The sequence below is a fragment of the Hemitrygon akajei genome, chromosome 7, assembly GCF_048418815.1.
Source record: "Hemitrygon akajei chromosome 7, sHemAka1.3, whole genome shotgun sequence".
In the NCBI taxonomy this organism is placed as follows: Eukaryota; Metazoa; Chordata; class Chondrichthyes; order Myliobatiformes; family Dasyatidae; genus Hemitrygon; species Hemitrygon akajei.
Genome location: NC_133130.1, coordinates 65942706 through 65955736, shown reverse-complemented (window position 1 = coordinate 65955736; position 13031 = coordinate 65942706). Strand labels below are relative to the sequence as shown.

Below are 13031 nucleotides of genomic sequence, written 5' to 3'. Positions count from 1 at the left end.
AATCATACTCTGTATTAAAATTGATGTTTTGCCACATTTATTAAAAGCCTACAATACATGATGGAAATGAGCTTGCTGTTTTTCAAAAAATATATAGCAGATAATTTTGTCACTAGTGTAATTGGGTATAGTACTTCATATCAATTACGCTGTCTCAGCTGCCAGTGTTTGAAGCAGTTAGCATTCTAAATCGAATCTTTGAAATCGGTCACTAATATTTTAATTTTCTGAAGCCAACATGTGAGCAGCCTTCTGGGGGTGAACCTACAAAAAAACATGGGGTACCTGGCCAAGTACTAAAGACCTGTGCTGATCAACTGGCTGTTCACTGAAATCTTTAACCTCTACTTTCGTTAGTGTGTGGCACCAACTTGCTTCAAGCAGGTTTCAATTATACCGGTGTCCAAGAAAAGCATGGTGACCTGCCTCAATTAACTTGCACAGTAGCACTTACATCCACGGTGATTAAGTGTTTTGAGACGTTGGTGATGAAACATCTCTTGCCTGAGAAACTAATTAGATTCACTCCAATTTTCCTACCGGAGCAACAGGTCCACAGCAGATACCATCTCATCAGCTCTTCACTCAACCCTGGAACACCTGGCCAGCAAAGAAGTGTACACCAGGATGCTCTTATTGACTACAGCTCAATATTCAATATTACCATTCTCAAAAACCTTGGCCTCAATACACCCTTATGAAATTGGATCCTGGATCCATTGGGCTTTGGGCTTCTTGTGTTTTTTCCACCATTTGTTCTTTGCAGTTTTTCTTCTGTATCACGTATGTCTGTGAAGAGTAAGAATTTCAGGTTGTATGTATATTCTCAGATTAAATGGAATCATTGAACCATTGATTTCTTCAGTTGTCAACCCCAGTTAGTTTGCAGTGGCAACAACATCTCCATGATCTCCATCAGTACTGGTGCATGACCAGGTGTTGTGTGTTTAGTCTTCTGTTCTACTTGTTTTACACTTAGGATTGTGGCTAAGCACAGCTCCAGTGCCGTATTTAAAGTTGCTGGTGACACTGCTATCGTAGGCCGAATCAAAGGTAAAGATAAATCAGGGAGATTGAATATCCGGCTGAGTGGTGTCATAACAATAACAATAACCAAGGAACTGATTATAGACTTAAGAAAACCAGAGCTCCATGAACCAATCCTCAGAGGATCAGAGGTGCAGAGAAGGTTAGCAACTTCAAATTCCAAGGTATTTTTATTCTGAAGGACCTGTCCTGGGTCTTGCACATAAATGCAATTATGAGTACACCTTACCTCTACTTTGGAGTTTGTGGAGATTCAGCATGACATTTAAAACTTTGACAAACTGCTATAGATGTGTAGTGGAGAGTATATTGACTGGCTGTGGCACAGTCTGGTATGGAAATGCCAATGCCCTTAAACATCCAGTCCATCACGGGTAAAGCCCTTTAAACGCTGCCACAGGAAAGCACCATCCATCATCAGAGGTCCTCTCACCTCACCCCCATCCGGGCCATGCTTACCTTCTCACTGCTGCCATTAGGCATTAGGAAGAATGTACAGGAGCCTCAGGACTCGCCACCAAGTTGAGGAACAGTTATTACCCCTTAGCCATCGGGCTTTTGAACCAAGGGGGGTGACCTCACTCAGCTTCACTTGCCCTGTCATTAAAATGTCCCCACAACCAATGAGCTCACTTTCAAGGACTCTTCATCTCATGTTCTTGATATTTATTTATTAATTATTATTATTATTACTACTACTTTTTGTATATGCACAATTTGTTCTCTTCGGCACTATGATTGAATGCTCTAGTTGTTTGACCTTTCATTGATTCTGGTGGTTATTGTTCTATATATTTATTGAGTACGCCCACAAGAAAATAACTCTCAAGGCCGTGCATGACCATAAGACATAGGAGTAGAATTAGGCCATTATGGCCCATCAAGTCAGCCCACTTTTTTCCCCTCCTCAGCCCCACTCCCTAGCCTTCTCCCTGTAACCTTTGATGCCATGTCCAATCAATAATTGATCAAGCTCTGCTTTAAATACACCCGATGACCTGGACTCCACAGCCACCTGTAGTAATAAATTTCGCAAAGTCACCACCCTCTGGCTAAAGGAAGTTTCTCCGCATCTCTGTTTTAAATGGATGCCCCTCTATCCTGAGACTCTGCCCTCTTGCCCTAGATTCCCCGGCATGGGGAAACATCCTTTCAACATCTACTGAATAGGGCTTGCAACACTTTCAGTGAGATCCCCTTCATCCTTCTAAATCCCATCAAGTACAGATCTACATCCATCAAATGTTCCTCGTATTATAACCCTTTCAATCTTGGAATCATCCTTGTGACCCTCCTCTGAACCCTCTCCAATGCCAGCACATCTTTTATTAGGGGCCCTAAACTGTTCACAATACTCAAGGTGAGGCCTCATCAGTGATTATAAAGCCTCAACATCACATCCTTGCTCTTGTATACTAGACCTCTTGAAATGCAAGCATTGCATTTGCCTTCCTCGCCACTGACTGTACCTGCAAGTTAAGTTTTAGGGGATTCTGCTCAAGGACTCACAAGTCCCTTTGCATCTCAGATTTTTGAATTTTCTCCCCATTTAGAAAATAGCCTGTACATTTATTTCTACTACCAAAGTACATGACAGTGCATTTTCCAACATCGTATTTCATTTGCCACTCTCTTGCTCATTCTCCCAAGTCCTTCTGCAGCCTGCCTGTTTCCTCAATGCTACCTGCCCCTCCTAATCGTATCATCTGCAAAGTTGGTAACAAAGCCACATATTCCATCTAAATCATTGATATACAGCATAAAAAGAAGTGGTCCCAACACCGACCCTTACAGAACACCATTAGTCACTATCAGCTGACCGAAAAAGGATCCTTTCATTCCCACTTGCTGCCTCCTACCAAGTAGCCAGTGCTCTGGCCATGCCGGTAGCGTCCCTGTGCTACTATGGACTCTTAAATTGGTAAGGAACCTTATGCGTGGCACTTTGTCAAAAGCCTTCTGGAAGTCCAAATATTCAACGTCTGCTGCATCCCCTTTATCTGTCCTATGTGTAATCTCATAGAATTTCAACGGGTTTGTCAGGCAAGAATTTCCCTTTTTTTAAAGAAACCATGCTGACTTTGTCCAATCTTGTCCTTTGTCATCAAGTATTTTGTAACCTCATCCTTACAACTCCCAACAGCTTCCCAACCATCTGACTAACTGGTCTATAACTTCCTTTCTGCTGCCTCCCTCCTTTATTTAAGAATGGAGTGACATTTGCAATTTTCCAGTTCTCTGGCACCATGCCAGACTCCAGTGTTTTTTTGAAAGATCTTTACTAATGCCTCCACAATCTCTACTGCTACCTCTTTCAGAACCCTAGGGTGCAGTTCATCTGGTCCCAGGTGACTTGTATACCCTTGGGTCTTCCAGCTTTTTGAGCACCTTTTCTCTTGTAACAGTAACTGAATTCACTTCTCATTCTTTACATCCTTCAACATCTGGCACACTGATAGTGACTTCCACAGTGAAAACTGATGTAAAATACTCATGTAGTTAATATGCCATCTCCTTGGCCCCCTTTTTTTTTCTCTCTGGCCTCATTTTCTAGCAGTTCTATATCCACTTTCATCTGTTTTTTCCCCACATATTTGAGAAAGCTTTTTACTATCCGCTTTGATATCCTGAGATATGTATATTTGGATAATAAAATTTACTTTGAACCTTAATATTTGCAAGAAGCCGCCGCAAAAATTACATATGAATTTAAAAATTTGGAGTACGAATAGTAGAATTAGTGGAACTTAGTCATTGTGTCCTTGCCAGCAATAAGGCACCCTAGAAGATTAGATCTCATTTACATCTGCAGAAAATCTCCACTCTATGTATACCAATATTGAAGCTAATTTATCTTCCTTTTACTGTAGAATGTTGACATTCTTAAGGACCCTGAGACAGTGAAACAGCTTGGAAGTATACTGAAAACTAATGTTCGTGCATGTAAAGCAGTTGGTCATCCATTTGTCATTCAACTTGGTCGAATCTATCTGGATATGCTGAATGTGTACAAGTGCCTGAGTGAAAATATTTCAGCAGCAATTCAAACAAATGGTTTGTAGAATATTTGATTTGTACTTCATATTTAAAATAAGTCTCTTGCAAAGCAATCAGTGCATTTGAATTAAAGCAGTTGTTTTGCAATGTAAATTGTGGGAACTTTAGACTTGCTTAACTTGGAACCAGAATTTGAGCTGTAAATAGGAATTTTAAAACTGTCTTGCAAATGTATACCGGCTTGGTTAACATTAATGCTATTTAAAGTCCTGTGGCAAAACCCTAGTTAGAGCACACTTGTAATATTGTGTCCAGTTCTGGTCACTTCCTTGAAGCAAGGAGGTAAAGGTTTTAGAGAGGGTGCAGAGGAAATTTACCAGGATTCTGCTAGAAGAGCATATCTTGATAAAGATGTATAATATGATGGAGAATGACAGGTGATTTGATAGAAGTGTACAAGATGGTAGGCATAGTTCGATTAAATAGCCTGACGCTTTTTCCCAGGATGGAAATAGCTAATGCCAGGGGCATAATTTTAAGGAGATTGGAGTAAAGAAAGTACAGGGGGAAATGTCAGGGGTATGTTTTTAGACAATAGTGAATGATGGAGTACGTAAGGGTGGTTAGAGCCAATACATGGGGTATTAAAGAAATCTGAGATTATCATGGATGATTTAAAAAGTGGTTGGCTGTGTGGAGGGAAGGATGAGATTGATTAGGTAAAGGGTTGACACAGCATCATGGGCCGAAAGTACATTGCTTTCTAAATTTTGATAATCTTCATGCATTTACCACCACCTGTCTTTTGATGCTGGCCTAATTCATTTCATTGTGCCAAATGTACTTTTGTTAATTATGAATAAGATCAGATTTGTAATATCTTGTTTGGTTTTATAAAAACAAAGGAAACAGCAGAGACCTATTTAGTCCCTTTAACTTGTTCTGCATTTTAGTAATACTAAGGAAGTGACCTAACTTCACTTGCCTTACTGGTCTATATTCCTGTATCTTTCATCAGAGTCAATATTTGACAAATATAGTTGTATCTTCCCATCAATTGTAGTGAAGCATTTGTTGAGCTCCCCTTGTCAACTGAAATTAAGAATTACTTCTAAAAGGCCTGACTATTAATCTGCAGAATTGCCAGCCACTGAAATTGTATCGTATTTATTTATATATCCTCTTGTATATTTTAATGTTTAAAAATAAACTGTGGGTTGAATTTATGGATTCTATGGTATGCAACTTGAGTTTGTCATCTCGTTCCTTGTGTTCATATGTTATTCTGTGTTAACTGCATATTAGGACAAATAGATCTTGTGGTGTGGTCAATCAGTAGTCACTGTAACAGCATAAATTTTTTGAATTGTAGATTATAAAGACCAATGCGTGTTCTGTAGATTCTTTGCAATCTTGAATGGGGGCGACACTGAGAAATATGTTTAAATAATGGAAGATGTGTTCTAAAAGCGGGTTTTTTTTTTATTTGCTAGACCCAATTGAAGTGCCATTTTAATGTTCTGAAAGAGGAATTGGCAAGAGAAGTTGTATTGTGCCTCATTCTTTGTTTACATTAGCTTCAGGAAATGAACGTTACTTAATGTAAATAAATTTCTTTGAGAAGTTTGCAGCAGGTCAAAACATAGATGTAAAGAATATTGATCAATTATTTTAGATAAACTGGTTTAAAATCTAAATAAGTGAACAAGATTTGTTAAGGATGGGAGATTGGCAATGAGTTGTAATGTGTGGGAGTTAAAGTTGATCCCTAGCAACCAATTCTGTAGATGAGAGCAAAAAAGAATGTTGTGATAGGATGCAATATGGCTAAAGGATTGACACTGAATTCAATTGCTGAAGCTCTTAATTTACACAACAACATTTAGAAACATTTCAAATTGAAATAGTTGCAAAAATAAATTTGAGTCTTTATGGGCAATGATAAAACTATTGGGCAGTTAATTAAGCTTTACAGAAGACATAGGACCTGAAATTGAGAGGTGCAGTAGGTCTAGTAGCAAGAGTTTCAAGTATTTTTATTACTGAAGAGAAAATCGTGGATAAATTTCATAGCTCAAATAAATTCCCTGTGCAGAATGGTATGCATCTCAGAGTTCTGAAACTTTGTACAAAAGGAATCATGGTGCTGGGTAAGCATAAAATTAGTACTAGTTGTTTTCAAGATGATGACACTTGTTAGTGTTGCCATAGGAATTTCAATGGAAAAATAACATTGAAGTCAGCAGTATAAAGTTTGATACAAGTGGACAGAGGAATCTTAATGTTTTGGTTCAAGTGATTCAGGTTATAGCAGCCAGTTTAGGATACAAAAATAAGTATTGGAAGAGATTTCAAAAGTCTCTGGTGAGAGTTTATTTGGAGTTGAGCTTTAATTTCCATACCTGGATTTTACACTGTGCATTTGTTAGATTGCATCCTGACATAGGACAGGTAGGGGACAATTGATGCTGAAAGTTAAAAGATCAAGTTAACATCTTTAATTTCAAGATTTCAAGAAGGATTAACAGTATATAAATTGAGCAGCTTTTGTCTCTAGATAGAAAACATCAGGAACAAGGATATGGGATTGACCATTTCTGAAAGAATTAATTTGGGTTTGTAAATCTTGGATTCCTCTGTTTCAGTGGTATGTGTTACTAAACATTTTCAAACATGAGAGGTTTTTGCATATGAAAGTGCCATAAATAAAGCAAAGCATACTCAGTGGACTGCAAAGAATACTATTTTACTGTCCTTGCACCATAGGTGATATGGTTACAAAACAGCCCTTAATCAGAAGTATGAGGACAGTTAAAAGGGAGACTCTGAAGCTTATTTCCGGTTGGGTGAGCAGGTCCAATGATCCACAGATGGTAAGTAGTGAATAAGTAGTAACAGTTTACAGTCAAAATCTTTTCTGTAACAAAGTTGAAGAATTTTCAAATACTGTTTGTTCTGCCCTTTTGTGTTGCTGTTCTTCCTCCCTGCTCTTTCTAGCACCCCTCACCACCCAAGAATGACCTAATATGTTTAGAATTGTTTGTTGTGCTGTTGCTTTCAAAGTGGACCATTGTGGATTTTGAAATTAAACAATGTGTAGAGGGATAGTCTTTTTCCTATTAAAAATGTGTACAGTTTTTAAAAATTGTTGTGCTCCTGGCAATGTTCTGCCTTCTTAAGCATCTTTCACTGTCCATATGAAATACGAGAACGACTGGACCACCTGGCCCTCAACACTGCTCTGCCATTCATCAAGTTATGGTATTCTGCCTCATTTTTATTTTCTTGACCCATAATCATTAATTAGTTCTTGCAGCATCTCAATCTTATCAATTTCTGATATTCACAACACTTAATCCTTTGAACGAAGATTTTTTTTCTCTGCTCTCAGCCCTTAATGGTCTAGTGGACTTTATCTCTAGACTCCTTTAGCTGGGGAAAACATCATGCATCTTCCCTGTTGAACCCTATAAGAATTTTATACTTTTCAATGTTGTCACTTTAATTCTCTAGGGTCCAATTGAATGAGAAGTCTACCCTACCCAATCTTTACCTTTGTAGAAGCCAGTATAGTGAATCCTTGCTGTACTCTCTTTATAATAAGTATATCCCTTTTTTAGGTAAAGAAACAAAACCCTATGCTAACACATTGTTATACCTTTGCATCCATTTCTCTCTTAAGTTAAAAGCCAGCCGCCATTTGCATTTTAGTCTATCACACTTAAAAATTCCAATAATTTCTTTTTTAACCAAAGTGGGTAATGAATTATTTGCAACACACACAAAATGCTGCAGGAACTCAGCAGGCCAGGCAGCATCTATGGAAAGAGCTTGGACTGTTGCTTGGATTTTTAGCATCTGCAGATTTTCTCTAGTTAATAAAATATTTTCCCATTTTGAACTTTACTCACTATTGTTCACACTCATTATGTCTATGTCTCTTTTTGCGATGCTTCACCACATATTTTTACTTCACTTACTGTCATTGGAATCTTGACAAGTTTATATTTGGTTCCTCTTGGCTGAATTGTTTATATGGATTGTGAATGGCTGGGGTTGAAGCTCAATCCCAACAAATTACAGTAGTCATTTCAAGTTAATCTAAGACTTACCTTTTCATTCCTGTTTTATGTTTTTTTTTTAAGGCACACCCCAGATTTCATATACGCTAACTTTGTTTAACATCTTCTCATGTGGAACTTTATCCCAATGCTTATCGAAAATCCACGTACACTACTTGCAATAATTCTCTCTTAACTGCTCTACAAGATGCATCCTTGATTGACATAACAGATTGGTCAATCACAATTGTCCTTAATATCCCTTTGGACACGTTGTTCCTAAATTTCTATATGCTTTGTTTTATTATAGATTCCTTTATTTTTCCTGTAGCTGATATTTGGCTATCAGATTTGAAATTCCCAACATTTTCATTCCTTTCTTAAATACCTTTGCTATCTGTTCTTTACAACAACCATTCCATAATCTTGAAGTTTTGGAAGATGATAAACATAGGACCAACTGCTTGCAAAACTCTAGAAAGTAGATCACCAGGTCCTTGTAATGTAACTCTTTAAGGTTTCCAGCATTTCTGGGAGATTTTCTTTTGCCTACCATGAAAACAGACCCAAAGGTTTTTGTTTAATTCTTCTGCCATTTCCTTCCCCCCCCCCCCCCCCCATCACTTAAAATTCTGACATCTCCAAATCTGGGACCCACATTTACATTTTGCAAAAGGGTGCTACTTTAAATACTATTTATCTTGTACTTTCTATTAATTTGTCCATTATTAATTGGCCTGAATTCATTGTTATTCCCTTGTATTTATCCATAACATTTCTGCCAATTTCCAATTCATTGCCATTATCCCAGAGAATAACCAGCTTTGGAAGACTTAAAAACGTAGGCAATTGGAACATGTCATTTGGTCCCTCAGCTCTCTACACAATTCAGTGCCATCAAAGTTAATCGTCCACTTCAATGTCGATCCCTTTGGAAATTAAGAAATATCTGCTAACTTGCATATATTTAATGACTTGCCATGTACTGTCTTCTGTGGTATGGAATGCCACAGATCTACTATCTGAATGAGGAGATTTTCCCTGTGCTTCGTTCTAAAGGAGAGGTTAGCTCAACGCTTTACAGGATAGATGACCCTGTCTCAATTCCTGCTGCTGGCTGTAAGGAGTTTGTACGTGCTCCCCATGAGCACATGTGTTTCTCCCACAGTCCAAAGTAGGTTAATTGATCATTGTAAATTGTCCGGTGATTAGACTAGGATTAAATTAGGGGATTGCTGGGTGGCGTGGCCTGAAGGGCCTATTCTATAATGAATCTAAATAAAATAAAATAAAATAATAAATGGAATCTCCATATCCTGAAACTGAATTCTGGTTCTGGAGTCTTCACCTACCAGGAGCATCCTCTCTGTTTCTAGTCTGTCTAATTTTTTGAGTTTCTACGATAAGCCCATATTCTTCTTTACTGCAATGAATATACGCCTAATGCTCAAGATTTATACTAACTTAAATGTGGGCAAAGAAACAATTGGATCCTGAAAATCTGAGCAAAGGTTCGGAATGGCCTTAAAAAAAAACGAATGAATGGGAACGGTGTATGTGATAAAACAGACTTCTCAACATTTTATTGGATGACTTCTCAGTCATATGGACTTGCCAGCTGGAGTGTATCTCCACTTTCAGTTTCAATCAGATTTTAAAGTTGAGGTTGCCTTAAAATAGTAAAATAACAAAATACTGTATTGTGCACTCTAGAATCAACTCCTGAAGAAGCCAACTAAGGCCATCAATAAACAATAGTGGTAGTTCTGTTGAAAGCAATGTAAGATGGTGGCCAGCAGCGGAGATAAGAAAAACCCATCCATGTCAAAAGAGGGGAAAATGGTATTACAGCTGTTGAAAATTGGCTGAATTTATCCTATTTTTGGTGTTTTGTTTACATTTGAGAGAATTGTCTATAGCACTCCCTGCTGGCCAAACTCATCATATCATCTAACCCAGTGTTGCTTCACTGCTACCTATTAGTTAAGCAGTTTAAATAATGCATTTGCATCCTCTATTACAAGTTTTTAAATACCAGCTCATAATTCTCATAGTGATTTTATTCAGTTGCTATATTAAGATTAGTTTCTTCAATCTTCCTGTTTGAGTTTGATTTTAAGGAATTTGCCAGCTTATGAATGTTGAATGTGTACCATGTGCAGGATATTTTGAAAGAATGACGAAGACTACTCTTTTACCACGTGCCTTATTCTGTCTTGGTCTGCATTTCATTCTTTCTCACTCATAAAAGTACCTTGATCTGTGGCTTATTTTCCCCCTTTTTTTGCCTTTTCTCCCCATTCCTCTTCTCCTTCCTCCACATGCTGTTGCAGTTGTGCTGCCCTCCTCTTAACACTACCTCCGCTCAATCAAAAATTCATCCATGTTTCTCAAACATGGAGTTTGGCAAAATGGAATTATATTTATATTGATTTTTACAGGTGGGTGAAAATTTTGTTCCTCCATTGCTGGATGCAGTGCTTATTGACTACCAAAGGAATGTACCAGCTGCTAGAGAACCGGAAGTACTTAGCACCATGGCAACTATTGTAAACAAACTGGGTGGACATATCACGTCTGAAATTCCTCAGATATTTGACGCTGTTTTTGAATGCACTTTAAATATGATTAATAAGGTGAGATTAATGGATTATTGAGTAAACACTCTGTAACTCAGTCTATAAATATCCAGCATCACATGTTTTATTCTAGATGACTTATGCCGTGGCACCATTTGAGCTCTGGTCTTGGAATTAAACTGAAACGTTACAGTGGCAGTGTGCAAGTTTTAAGTTTCAGTATTTTTAGATACATTTATTATGTTTTTATAATCAATATGGATGGTAAGTACTAGCTTATTGCTCTTCTCTGTTTTCTCTTTGAAACTGATAGTGAACACTTCCCTGATCATTTTGTTAATATTTTTCAAGTTGCACAATATATTTTGCTCCCACCATTGTATTGGCTGGGGGGGGAGGTTCGATTTTGTTTGTTAATCAATATCAATCAGTTCATTCCTTTGTAATGTTCTGGTATTTGCATCAGTTTTGCTGAATAACATTGGGAGTGGCATGACAGGGTAAGTGGGGTGAATTTAGAAATGATGGATGGGCTGCTTATGTCGCACAAAATAGACACATTCAGCGCACCAAAATAGGTTCTCAGACGACAATTTTAGATGTTTTTGAATTGTAAGCTTTTTGGTTCCAAGATGAACTCTTTAGGAAAAATAACTGAAAATGGGTGGAAGTTTAATGTCTTTGTTTGAAAGACTGATGCTGATTCATGATATATAGACTTACGAGAAAAGACTGACAACTGGAAAATAGCGACTGTTAACTTATTAATTCATCAGTTTATTCTTTAAGACTGTTTATGAATTTGAAACAGGATGGACAGCCCTTTAATTCCCTTCATGATAAAGTTGTTTTCTAGCATGGTAGGTTTGGAAGGGTGGGGGAAATAAATGATGGATGTTGCTTTTATCAAATTAAGTCGTTGGTTAGTCAGTTTTATCGTATGTGGGGTATTGTGATGGAGTATTGTTCAAGGGAAAGAACCTGCCCTACCAAGATGGGACATAATAAAATATGGTAAATTGATCGCAAACATCTGAATTAATTTTTATTTTATTCTTCTGAATTGGCTGTGGCATTATTCATGGCGTAGTTTAATTAAAGTGCAATAAAGTTACTTTGTGTTTGGTACCATGATTTCTCTACATAGTGAATTCAAATATCGTTAAATGCTTCATAGAGGCTGTTCAGCAAGATGAAAGAGCACAGTTCCTGTGAGGTAATTTTAATATTCTGAGACAGCAGCTAAAGCAGCAAATTTATCCTATGGTAGGGCTAATTCAGGGGATGAAATGCAATAAAACTACGAAAGCAGTTAAATACTTGTGGTATTTTTTTTTAAACAAGCTTCTTGAAATTTTTCTTAATTGGAATTTATCATTTCATTAATCTGAACTATTTTTCATCTTTGTGCTGAACTGTTCCCAAATTTAATCCCATGGCTTTCAAGCTTCCACCGTTCCTGAATGAACAGTATCTTGGTTGCCGTGGTGTGGGTCTGGATGACATTCATCAAACTCATTGTAAAATTATACAGCCCCAGTCATGAATTACCATGTGCAGTCACATTTTTCTGCTGTTCGCTTATGAATTTAATTGTTCTCTTCTGAGTTTGTTTTTAAATATTATTTTCTTTTACAGGACTTTGAAGAATATCCGGAACATAGAACCAATTTCTTCCTGCTCTTGCAAGCTGTAAATTCGCATTGTTTCCCAGCATTCTTGGCTATTCCTCCAGCACAATTTAAGCTAGTTCTAGATTCCATAATATGGGCTTTTAAACATACCATGAGAAATGTCGCTGATACAGGTTTGTTTAAAATCCATGCATTGTAAAATTTTGATTTTTTTTTTTGGTAATGACCTGCATTTAAAATGTTTTCTATCTCAGGTCTACAGATTCTCTATACACTTCTACAAAATGTTGCACAGGAAGAAGCAGCGGCACAAAGTTTCTATCAGACATATTTTTGTGACGTCCTACAACATATATTTTCTGTTGTCACAGATACATCTCACACTGCTGGTAAGAGCTTCAGATAATCACAAATCCTGATTTGTTGCAGTCAGTTAAAAGAATTCATAATATTGTTTTAGTTTTCAGTGAAATATTGACAATTCCATGTAGATTTTAATTGTTTATAACCTATTTTTGGGTGCTGCAGTTTTTACTTAACTAGTTTTTAGAGTAAAGACAATTTGATTGTTTGAATTGCAGAGATATTCACAAGATTCAAACTCCCTGATATTGGTGGCTTACACAAGGCTTGTTATAAACAGAAGGAATTTCTGATGATGTTGAACAAATATAGTCCAAATTGTTGTTTGTGTCTGGTGTGGATCTGATTGG

At 37.3% G+C, this 13031-nt stretch overlaps 1 protein-coding gene across 2 annotated transcripts in view; it reads left to right on the top strand.

Moving 5' to 3' along the window:
* LOC140730518 (exportin-1) overlaps nucleotides 1-13031 on the top strand; it is a 61900-nt gene that overhangs the window by 39312 nt on the left and 9557 nt on the right. For both annotated transcript variants that reach the window (XM_073051079.1, XM_073051080.1), the window contains 5 exons: nucleotides 3918-4101; nucleotides 6811-6917; nucleotides 10547-10741; nucleotides 12323-12491; nucleotides 12573-12707. In XM_073051079.1, coding sequence (XP_072907180.1) covers nucleotides 3918-4101; nucleotides 6811-6917; nucleotides 10547-10741; nucleotides 12323-12491; nucleotides 12573-12707 — 790 coding nt within the window. The remainder of the gene's footprint in view (nucleotides 1-3917; nucleotides 4102-6810; nucleotides 6918-10546; nucleotides 10742-12322; nucleotides 12492-12572; nucleotides 12708-13031) is intronic.